Consider the following 12,395-nt stretch of genomic DNA (forward strand, 5'->3'; position numbering starts at 1 on the left):
GACAAACACACAGGAATGGTGGAAGGAACAGTGTCACCAATTCTGAGCCAGGAAGACCTATCTCTTCTCTTCCCCGCTCTTTGCTTCAGGCCATAAACATACTTAAGACTTCGCCATTCTAAAAGTGTTTTTCAACTGATCTCTTTCTTAAACTACCCTTTGCTTTTTTAAATAAAAATCATAGGAGGCCACTGTTTTGGACTAAGCTCCTGATCTAGGACTCAAAAATCAAAATGGAGTCACCCATGCCAAAGTTCCACATCACCAAACTGAAACAGAGTTGTCATCTGGTCTTTTGAGAAAGGAGGAGAGAGAGACAACTGCCTAATTTCCCCAACAGGCCAGTTTCAATCTTTAATTGGCCTGATAATGAAGTTCCCTCTGTTTCCATGCTTAACCTGAAGTCACCTGATGTTAACCAATCAATTATTTCTCTATTGCTCTTACAAGGAAAGTTACTTTGTAATGACCAATCAACTCTTTGGTTTTCGTTTTTGCTTTCTTCAGCCCTTTTTCTGTCTACAAAGCCAGTCCCCTCTGTTCAACGAACTGGAACACTTACGGTAGTCTATGAAATGAGGTGTTGCCTGATTCTAGAATTGCAATAAAGCCAAATGAGATTGTAACTACATAAATATGTTGCAATTTTGTCCTTTGCCAACTGTCTCTTCTGCTCCGTGAAACTTACGAGGCTTACTTCCTTCTGTTCATGCTTCATTCCACTACAACCCAGCTTCTACCCCCTCTAGTCTTCTGAAACTACTAAAGGTCAGCAGCAATTTCCTAATTGTGCATGCTTTTTCCACACTTCCTCTCCCTGGGGTGTCTGTGCTATGGAACACTCCCTCCTCCTCCTCCTGCATGACACCATCCGCCTTGGTTCACTTCCGGGCCTGTTTCTGAAGGCAAATTCATGGCTACACATTACCTCTCTCTTCTCCTCCAAACATACACTTCTTATCCGGGATAATATTTTTGCAGTCACTTTTGAGTCACTTTGAACTCTTCCTTCTCCCTATTGCCTCGTATAAATGTACTATCTTTCCACATAAAATTTACCAGCCCATACATACCAGGCTTTAAGCAGATACCCCACTTTCGGTCATATTCATAATTTAAGGTGGTGGCACACCATGGCCCACTATGATCTTCATCAAGGATGCAATCATGATGCCAGGTCCCACCAATTAAGAATGGAAATTCACAAGGTCTCCCATAGGAGTTCCCATCTCTGGTATAGATCTCTGGGTTGGAGAGGAAGTTGAGGAAAAGAGAGTTAAAAACTGGGTAGTCAGCTTCAGTTGGCTAATCTCTAAAACTGTTTTTAAAAGAAACATTGTTGTTTAGAATACAATATCCGAGTGTAGGAATTCAGAGCATGGGTGCTGTCAGGTCTGGACATGAATGCTGGCTCCCTACTAACCCACTGTTTGCCTGTGGGCTAGCTGTCCAACCTCTAGTAGCCTCTGTTTCTGCTTTTGCAAATTGGGGATAGCATTCAGTGATCAACCATGTGAAGCTTCACTTACTGTGGTGTGATGAGGAGCTGAAAGAGCATGGCTTGATCAGGTGAGGGTCTACTAACTCTGCTGTGGGCCGCACAGCACTTCACCAGAAAGGGTGCCCTGGCTGAGGTTACATTTACCTCTATTTTCTTTTCTTTAGAAAGTGTTGGAGCCAGAAAAATACCTTGGAACCACTGAGGGTGGGTGTGGACTTTGGAACCACCTGCGGCATTAGAAAGATGGACAAATAGTCCCATTGTTCAGAGACTGGAGGTGGAATAGAGACTGTGGTTTTTGAGGAAGTAAAAGGAAGAGCTGCTGAATTTCTGAGTAGATTCTTGGGAAGGTACAGGGCGTGGTAATTTGGGGTATGAAAGAAGCAGCGGCTTCAATGGGGCCAGTCATGTGACCGGCTGGGGGCCAGTGAGGTAGTAGACATAGCTTTTATTTTAATCATTTTCCCTGGTACATGGGGAGGAACTGAAAAGTGATTCCAATCTCAAATATGCCTGGAAATGCTGGAAAGAGTGTTTGATACTTATATCATACTAATTCTCTTGGAAAGGTGTTTTTATCGAACAGCTATCCCTGTATCTCTTTCTGTCACAATTTGCCAAAACCTCGGTCCTCAATTTGCTAAAAACCTTGGTCATTAACAGATCAAATGATGGCCATTAGGTAAATCATAGTAATCAGATCTTATCACCGTTTACCAGGCAATTAGGGTTCCTCAAAATGTCTCACAGATTTGCTTAAAAGTGTGCTTAAGACAGTATTTGATTCTACTTTCTTTTCCTCAAGTGTCCGTCTAACTAAAGTGTGAGGCCATTTAACAGCTTAGAATGTATTAAGCAGAACTATAGCAAAAGGTAATAATAATCTGGATGCTTTTCTTGGCAAACAGTCTTTTAAAGATCACTGGTTTTGTTTTGCTATGTCATATAAACAGTTTTCGAAAGGGTACTTCTGTTAAAGAGTATGTTGACCTTATATTTTATAAGGATTCTGCTTATTACCTATGTTTCAGTTTAACCGCATCAAAAATCCCCCAATAGCTCATGACCAATTTCTCTTCCCATATTACAAACCTAAGGGGACAGTCCCTGAACACAAAGACTGTTCCTTGTAGAACCATCAGTTTTCTTTTCTAAAACCTTTGATTTTTGGAATACAAAGTGTCTTGGTATACATTTCTGTCATTTGTTCTTTATCATAAACCTGTGAGATCACAGGGGAAGTATTATACTTGTCTGGGAAATCCCCATTTTTGCAGAGTAGTCAAGTGAGACATTCAGGCACTCAGCTGCAAGTGACAGGGATGAGAATGGGCTCTCTCTGATTAGAGTCTTGACCTATAAGGACAACTTGTGACATCAGTGGGTGCCTTCTCAAGTTTCAAGTTAAATTTCATAGCTCAAAGCTGGGCTTCAATTAATAAGCTCTCTAAGTCACAATATATGCTTTGAAGAATAAGCATACAACCACCACACCAGAAGCAGCTAAATTACGCTAACTATTCACTAAGCATTTTGTTCCCACGCATTCTTTGCTGATGCTGGCCTCTTACACACCATGGGCTTCCTTAGCAAGACAGACTTTCCTGGGAAGAATCTTCTCTGAATGTGCAGATTTATGGTGATAGCATCCTTAAAACAACAGCTTTATTATGCAATAGTTACCAATTTGTGAGATGAGGTGATTATGCAGAAAACTAGCAAATTAATGTCATCAGTAACATGAGACAAAATAGTTTCAATGGATAAAGAGGTTGTTGGCAGGCTTCTAAGAGTTGCCCAGAATTCTGATAGTTCTGCAGCCACCCTGCCACAAAAAGTCCATTTCCTCTGCATGATTCACCAGACATTCAAAATTTGAAAAGTGCTGGTGAGATCAAGGTATCTTAATGATATTAATGTACACCTGGGTGCTAGTCAAAAGCAGTTCACTGATAAAATTTATACAACTTCAGTTTTCTCTGAGATGAACACGACTCACACGGGATAGGAGTTGGGGTGAGAGGCAACCCAAGGCACAGTGATAAATTAATGTTCTTGTGTCACAAGTGAAAACTTTGTTTATACTGCTAAAGCCAAGGGGGAAAGAAAGAAGCTATGTTTGGGGAATGGAATACTGGTTTTGAGCCCTAGCTTTGCTGTAACAAGCTAGGTAACCTTGGATTTCACTTTGTTGGGACTCAGGTATCTTGTAAGTTTTGTTTATATACTGCTAGATAAGGTGGGGACAACAATCAGTATCAAGAGTCTGAGAGAGGAGTTCTAGAGAAAGTCCCTAACTTAAGACAGCAGTCCCTAACCTAAGAACGAGAAGGGATATACATAAATTGAAAAGGGTAGAATTGCCAGGACTTCATATTTGATTATATTGGAGTGGTGGAAGAGGCAAGCCTGAAACCTCTAGGGTAACTTGCTGATTTCTGACATGTAGAACTTAGATGGTACCAGTCGCCCAGACAGAAACAGAGAAGAGGTGGCAGGTTTGGCCCTGGCTTCTGTGCAAATTAAAACTTGAGGTATGCCTTGACTAGTCACAACTATATATGCTTAAAAAAAAAAGCTTTAGTGTTTCAAATATTATATTTGAAAAGCACAAGAAACACTTCATGCCTTTGGGCTATGCTGGTGGCATTGCTTAGCTCTCTCTGGGTGGTCCCCTGGGTGGGTCCTTAACTTTTTTGTGCTACTGATCTCTTTGGCAGCTGGGTGAAATCCACAGTCCCTGTCTCAGAAGAACATTAGAAATGCATAAATAAAACACATAGGATAAAAAGGAAAACCAGTTATATTGAAATGAACACACTCTGGGGACTGAGGGAGTTTAAGATTACAACTATGCCCCTCAAAAGAATTAGATCAGGAGACTAAAAGAACCTTGCCAAGAAAATTATCCTTTCTGATCCCTGGACAAATACAATGAAACAAGTTAAATCCAATTAAAAGGCATTTTGTTTGGCTCTGTGTTTCCTCTTAGTTGGCAAGTTGGAGAAGGGCTTTTGTGGCACAGAATTTTAATTTGCCATTAAGTCGTATCCAGAAAGCAACTGCTTTACTTTTAGGAGGAAACTGGCTCTCAGAAACAGACTGTCAACTATTCAAAGGTCAGGGATTGATGAAAAGGAAAACCCCATCTCTAATTCTCTAATATTTCTCCATAACAGAACTTGACATTCTCAGAATAATTCCTGCATCCTCACTAGGAAGTAGAAAGACTAGAAAGAAAAACTCGTGCAGATGGATAATGGAAAGCATGGGAGCGAAGCTGCTATCCTGACTTTGAGGCCAAATTTAGCTTAAATGATCTTTAAGAGAAGAAGAAAGCCACTGTAAAGCTAGGGAAATTTGTAAAGAAAGGCAAGGGTAAATAATAGGACTTAGAGGACATCATTATATGCATATCGACATTTGGTGTAATTTAGAGCAACATAATGAAAAATATTTGCTTGGGAGATAGCTAATTACATTTAGTGGTTAAAAAAATAAATCTACTCATTCTTTAACTTGGAAATTAGTTGCAATCCAGTCCCTAGACTCAGAGCTAAGTCCATGGTCAGCTCCCCGCGAGGCAATATTAATATACTTATTTTTGGAAGCAACTGAAAAACTCCACTCTTAAAATGCTGAATCATAAATATAAACATCAAAATTTGGTTGCCATGCCAAAAATGAAAATAAATAAGAAAATCCACTCAAAAATTTCCCATCTTATTAGAAATCTGTAGGCAAGAAAAAATACATTTTTCCTCCTTCTCCTTTTCTTTTTTAAGAGATGGGGGTCTCACTCTGTTGCCCAGGCTGAAGTGCAGTGGCTATTCACAGGCATGATCATTACACACTACAGCCTTGAACTCCTGTGGGCCCAAGTGATCCTGCTGCCTCAGTCCCTTGAGAAGCTGGGACTGCAACCATGCACCACTACACCTGGCCTTTCTTCTTTTAAAACTTAGAATAAGATCAACATTATTAGATCATTTGACTTTTAGCCTGTAAAAAGATTTCCTGTTAATCTAATGTTTCCTCTAGGGTTTAGAAGACCATCATAAGAAGTACATATCTATCTGATGAAATCCCAGGTTTATCACAACATGGCTGTGTGACCTCAGACAAGGCACTTAACCTCTCTTAGCCTTACCTGCAAAGTAGAGGCAAATACCATGGACTTGTAAGAATGTCGCTCAAAGTAACTGCACAGGGCCTGGAACTGAAGAGCTTACTCACTGCCCTTACTAACGTACGACTCTATTTTTACTAAATTGTGCATGTTCAATGCCACATGTGACAAGCACAACAGCAAATCGGTCAAAGTCCCTCTCTAATACTCACCATGATAAGGCTGATCACAAAGGCTTTCCTCTGAGCCTCCTTTCTTCCAGACATCAGATGCATTTGAGATTGCTGTGCCATGTCCATTCTTCAGAGCCAGACGGTACTGGGCAGCACCGTACAGAGAGTGGTGCTCACATTTCCACCACAGCATGGCACTGGAGTCACAGCTGAACATTCTCACCTCATTTACCGATTTGGTAATATCTAGGCCAAGGCACTTTTGGGAGTGCAAATGAAAGAGCCGATGCTGGGACACCCACTTCCATAACTTGTCCTCAGTTTCATCACAGTCTTCTGCTACTATCCAGCCATACACTGGCTTGATGCACTTGCCCGTATTTCCATGGACGATGGTGAAGGGGTCATTAGCTGAGTCAAATGGACAGACAGATTGTAGATTATGTGGTTGAAGTGCCTTGCTTCCTGCCTGCTGAGGAGAGTCTGAGCACTACTGGACTGTTCCCATCCTCAGACTGTTCCCACTCTTTTTAAGCTGCAGGGGACTACACAAGGTGGGACAGTGGTGAGCAGAGAGGCAGTGCAGTGTGCAGGGTCAGAGCACGGGCTCTGGAACCAGTCCGCCTGGGTCCATATTTTGCTCCTGCTACTTATTAGCCATAGGATCAGGGCAAATCATTTAACCTCTGTGCTCCAGTTTTCATATGATGGGTGTGAGCATGAAAGGAGCTAATCCATGTAAAGCATGTAGAGTAGCATGTACATTTGTTGTTGCTATTTCATGAAAGATTTTTCCCTTCTCATTTAATAAGATAAAAGAAGCTCTTTAGTTTTCATCTCAATGAAAAGTCTAGTTGGGACCATAATTCTGCCTTGCTTACACGTTAGCTACTATGGCAGGGTAAATTATTACATGAAAAGTCGATGCTTAACACAGCATGTTCACTATATATATGTTCCTTTCTTCAGATCCAAATACATAGTGAGGCCTCTGTGCTCCTCTGCCTTAGGGCAAGTTAGTGTGGCCACTAAAAAGGAAAATTTAAGGACAATTTTCTTAAAGACCACTTCCCCCTAGATATTTTTTGGAGGCCTAAATTCATTGAGGTATCTCAGAGGAAATGGGGAAATTTCTGAGGGAGCAGCAGAACAGTGGGGTACAGAAACAAGAAGAAATAGAGGTCTGGGTTCTGAGGGTAGGGGAACCTGTGGCCACCTCCATTGTGGCAGTTTCATTGTCCTCAGTTTCATCACAGTCGTCTGCTACTATCCAGCCATACACTGGCTTGTGGCACCCTCAGGAAGGCGATAGGGCCTGGGGAAAGCCTGGGGGGACTGACTGTGTGGATCACCTAAGAAGGCTGAACCCCAAACTCCAGGAACTACCAGAGTAATGGCTGTTGAGTCTTGAGCCACCAGATTCAAGATCCTGTGGGTTTGGACAATGGAGAACCCAGAGGTAACCAGCGGGATCCAATGACTAAAGAAGAATCCTCCCTGAATGTTCCCCTGGCACTTTGCATGAGCTGGGAAAGACCCCAGTAAGGAAAATTACTGAAGTTCTGGCAACCTGGTGGAATGGGAGCTCAGCATCAAATTTAATTTGGCTTTCTGAAAATAAAGTAATGCATTGTTTCTTGCACACCTGAGTTTGTGGAATAAGATTCACATCTGTTACAACAAACTATAATTGGATAATTTGGTTAGTTCTTTTACAAAGGAAAATTTTAAACAATTATAGCACAAATCATCATGTTGATAAGAGTAAAGCTGAAATATTTTAGACAAGCTTAAGCAATCACTGTCAATGAACCAGAGTTCAGCGGAAAGACCTATAAAATTTTGGTTCCCAAAACGCACTTTCATTTTGATACCAGCTTCACAGTCACTGGTTTCACTAACACCAGATGCTTTTCCTAGTAATAGTTCAAAGGCTTTCAGAGTTAAAAATTCCCATACCAGGGAGTGGTGACTTGAGGGGAATTTTACCATGTAAATAATAACCATAAAATTAAGTCTGACTGCAGCTTGAACTTTGGAAGGATTTTTTTGTTTTGTTTTAAATAACAGAAGCAACAACAAGAGAAACAAGAACATCAACAACAACCTTTAAAGCTTAAAGTTATTTTAAATTTGAATTTTAAAAGTATTCCACAGGATTGCAGCTAAGGATATTTGCCATAGCAGCTTTCATCCTTCACATTTTTTTTTTTTTTTGAGATGGAGTCTTGCTCTGTTGCCCAGGCTGGAGTGCAGTGGCACAATCTCAGCTCACTGCCACCTCCGCCTCCCAGGTTCAAGTGATTCTCGTGCCCCAGCCTCCCAAGTAGCTGAGATTACAGGTGCCCGCCACCACACCCGGGTAATTTTTGTATTTTTAGTAGAGATGGGGTTTCACCATGTTGGCCAAGCTGGTCTCGAACTCCTGACCTCAGGTGATCCACCCACTTCGGCCTCCCAAAGTGCTGGGATTATAGGCATGAGCTACCGTGCCCAGCCACATCCCTCACACTTTCTTCTTTGACATTCCTCTGCCATTTTCTACTTGATGGACACAGGCTGGGAGGACAGTCAACAAAAAAGGAAAATGTACTATAAGATTATTTGACATTCCTCTGCCATTTTCCACTTGATGGACACAGGCTGGGAGGACAGTCAACAAAAAAGGAAAATGTACTATAAGATTACTACTTACACTTTCTCTCATGACCTTCTCCCACAATTCAATAGCTACTCAGATCTCTGATCTACATCTTTTCCAAACTATTCTCTCTTGCCTCTCCAAAATAAATCTTGCATTCCAAAGTATCAAAAATTACAGAAGAAAAAAGAAGTCTGCTCCGGCAGGAGACGTGCCCATCACCCTTGTTGGAAACATCCCCTCTCCTGCCCTGTAGTCTTGCTGCTGTCTTTCCCGGGCATTCTGCTTTGTGTGCTCGATCCCAAACAGGTAAACTGGGGAAGCAGCAGCTTTGCCTTCCTTTGCAGTTTGCAGTTCTGGATTTTTCAAAGTTTTTGTAGAATCCAATGGATTAGCTACATTTCTTTATACAGTGGAAAAAGCAGGAGTTAGGAGTCCTAGATTGAAACACTAAAACACTACAGGAGAGGTGTGGAGTAGCTGTGTTAAAGTGGAGCTGCCAAACTTCCTAACAAACTGCTACATCTCTGAATATAGATGTTTTTCTCAGACTAATCCCTTGTTTGAACCAAGTATGCAATTTCAATGTGACACTTACAGTAGTCACTTAGTACAGATCTTAATTATTGATACACTTAAAGGAAACTTATTAGCCTCCATATATAAGGTATGTATAAGCATACATTAGATAGGGAGAGTCCTATCCTTTCATGATGCTTCCCTGTATCTTTCTTTACCCTTAGCAGGAGCTGTTGAAACTGCCTCAGTCTTATGACCCTTATTGGGATAGTAGGTTGAAGAGCTGGAAGGAGGACTGAGAAAGAGTGAACATGATCCCTTATTTAGAAAATTTGGTATAGAAGGGCATATAAGCTATTTTAGAAATATACTTTGAAAAGGTAATTACGGAGTAGATTTTATTTTATAAAACTTATTTTATAAAATAGATTCTTTATCGATAGCTTTCTATTGGGTTTTGTTCACTTTACAACTTTATACCAGTCCTCAATGGAGTTTTAATATTTACCTCCAAATACAATATTGGGGCAAATCTAAAAGGCAGAAGTTGATGAAAAGAAGCCTCATTACCCCCTAGATGCATTTTGTATATGCTTCATTTTATATAAATCCTCCAGTGGTGTTTGAAAGAAAATGGCTAAGTAACATTACCATAAATTGAAAATAAATTTTTAGTATTTTTACATCCATCAAAGGCAAATCATCTCTCCCAGTGTTTTCTTATTGTCTGATCACTAAATAATTCCTGCCTTTGGTCCCTAGACCAAAGAGCTTCACACATTCCAAAGAGAAGCTGGATATTGACATTTATAACCACAGACAAATGGATAGGGAAATAGCTTGGGAAAACAAGAAGGATGAAGATGGCAGCATTTATAATTTCAGGGGAACCGTCCATAGATCACATATTAAGCATTTTGTAGAGTCTCCACCCTGTGTTCAGAATGTACAGGTAGGTGCAGCAAGAGAGAATCAGAAGTCTAGGTTTGTTAGTTCAAAAACAGGTCCTGAAGTGACAGTTGAGTCCATGGCAATGTCCAGGGAGTCAGAAAGTCTTCACGCACGATTGGGTGGTGTTGGCTGGTGAAAACCTCAGGAATCCCTGATGGATTGGTTTACTTCAAGCTGTTAGCTCTCCAAGCAGGCAAAAATGTAAACTAAGCACCTGGCATCTCCCCAAGGACAAAAGGTGCTCCTTCAGTGTTTGGGTAATAGAGGCCACCTGCACAAGCCTAGCCGTGCACATGTGACGAGGTGCATGCCATCACCAGCATCATGAAGCGGACACTCTTGCCAAACAATTGACCCAAATGGCTGGGGGTTCAAAATTCCAGTGCTTCCCCAAACAAGGCCACAAGTCTGCTCTGAGGGCGAGAGAAAATCAATCAGAGTAGTTGCTAGGAGTAAGGAAGGATACAGGATAACAAAACCTGTGGGGACATAGCACAGGGGGAACAGAGTTAAACCTGGTGCTTTTCACTTTGGGTCAGTGATAAAGGGCAGTGATTGCAGAGATTGCAAGAATTAAGGAAATCTTGAAGTTTGTGAAGGAGATAAAAACAGGACTGAAGCAGATGTCCATGGGAACCAAGAAGTTAGTGATTGAAAAGTTAGTGCATATTCACTGTAGTTAGTTGCTGCAGTGAACTTTTCCACCTTGGATTGTGGGGCAGGCAGAATAAATTATCAAGGCAATAAAGGATCTTATTTTAAAGGATTCTTTTGGTGGTTCCTAGCACACAGGGTCAAAGGAGAATAGAGAAGTGTGACTCAGAGCAGGGTTCATTTCCAGGTCCTTGCTGTAGATAGGACGATGCCATTCACACTCTGAGAAATCTCTTCCCATCGCTCTCCGAAGGAAGTCTAAACCAGATGGTAACTTAGCTTAGCTGCAAAGAAAATAAGAGCCACCAACAATTTAATGTTTTTCAAACTGCCTGGACAGTCTTTTCCTTCCTCATACAGGCACGATAACAGAAGTGGCTGGTGGAGGGTGGCCCATTGAGTGCCCATGATGCGGTCCAACCAAGAAACAAAGTCCTCTGCACACCTCTCGCCCAGACAAAAAGAGAAAGTAAAAGCAACCGGTTGCTGCCAAGGGGTGTGGTGGGGTGGGGCTGGCACTACCCTGAACATCAATGAAGGCTGTCTGTTTCTGGTCCTGCTTCCGCAGTGAGAGGCAGCAGGTCCCCAAGCAGGTCCCAAGGAGGAAGTGCCCTTCAGCATGAGGCTGTCAGCCTTGGGGGAGCGGGGTCATTTGGAGCTGATAAACCAATGAGAAGAAAGGTTTGCTGCTCTAGGCGGTGGGTGAGGGCATCATAGCTGACTCTTGGTCTTGGTCACTTTCGGAGGAGATGGTTTATTTAACCTGACTTCCTTCCTGATGCGCACCGTAGGCTCAGTGAAATCCGGGAATCCTTGGGAATCCTTGGCGCTGTGGGTGGAGGCTCCTCTTGGCCCTGTGGCCAAGGTGACCAAGGCGCGAAGGAAAAGCGAGAACGGGAGGGACTGGACGCAGAGGGCAGATAGGGAACCCCATACTCCAGCAACATTTTATAAGAGAGGCGACGGAGCAGGGCACCCGGCCAAAAAAGCCTCCGTGCGCCTACTCTACGGTGCACCGCGTCCCCTCTGCACCAGAAGGGCCCTGTCCTCCCACATCCACCGCGCCCTCCTCCGGGCCCCCGAGGGCACTGGGGAGCCTCCTCTGCGAGACCTCCCCTGCGACTCACTCTTCTGGCTCCGGAGCCCCCCCCACCCCCGCAACAGCAAAGCAGCCGTGACCTGCCCCAGGGGAGCAGCCCTGCCCGGGGCTCAAGGCAGCAGAGCTGCGGCGTCGAGGAACCCAGCGGACTGCGGGGCGGAGGCGCCCGCGGTTACCTGCGCGGCCAGAGGACTCCGCGAGATCGAAGAACCAGAAGAGCAGCATGAGGAGCCCCGCCGGGGGGCGAGGGGTCGCCCAGCCTGTCCTCATCCTGAGCTGGCGCAAGCCTTCCGGCCGGGTCCTCGGGCGCACGCGGCTCCCGCCCCTCCTGCTGAGCGCGGCCTGCCCCGCCCGCACCTCTGTCTAGGCCTCTGGGGGCGCCCCGGCCCCGCCCCCGCCGCCCTCGGCCAATCAGACGTGCGTCTCCTCGGCCCCGGGGCGGAGCGGGCCGGGTGTGGGAAATGAACAGGGCGGGGCGCTAGATACCTGCGTGGGGTAGGACCCGCGAGGAAGAGGTACGTGCGGGTCGGTGGGAGAGCCAGGCACCGCACAGGCTCCTGCACTGGAGGGTTCGGTCCCCGCCTCTTCATCAGCCAAGCTGGGGAGATGCGGCCCTTACTGGGACTTGGCACCGCCCTGGTGGGTGGGTTCTGTCAGTTTAGAACCTTGGCCTCTGCCTAGCGCACTGTGGTCAGGGACGACTTCTCCATTCCAGCCTGGACTGGAAA

General features: G+C 44.0%; 1 protein-coding gene across 1 annotated transcript in view; it reads right to left on the reverse strand.

The window, feature by feature from the left end:
• LY75 (lymphocyte antigen 75) overlaps window positions 1–12,011 on the reverse strand; it is a 105,841-nt gene extending 93,830 nt beyond the window's left edge. The window contains exons 1-3 of the mRNA XM_002812515.6: window positions 11,844–12,011; window positions 5,843–6,214; window positions 1,074–1,244 (exon numbers count right to left, since the gene is read on the reverse strand). Coding sequence (XP_002812561.4) covers window positions 1,074–1,244; window positions 5,843–6,214; window positions 11,844–11,937 — 637 coding nt within the window. The 5' untranslated portion in view covers window positions 11,938–12,011. The remainder of the gene's footprint in view (window positions 1–1,073; window positions 1,245–5,842; window positions 6,215–11,843) is intronic.
• Window positions 12,012–12,395: the final 384 nt, after the last annotated feature.

The sequence above is a fragment of the Pongo abelii genome, chromosome 11, assembly GCF_028885655.2.
Source record: "Pongo abelii isolate AG06213 chromosome 11, NHGRI_mPonAbe1-v2.0_pri, whole genome shotgun sequence".
Lineage (NCBI taxonomy): Eukaryota > Metazoa > Chordata > Mammalia > Primates > Hominidae > Pongo > Pongo abelii.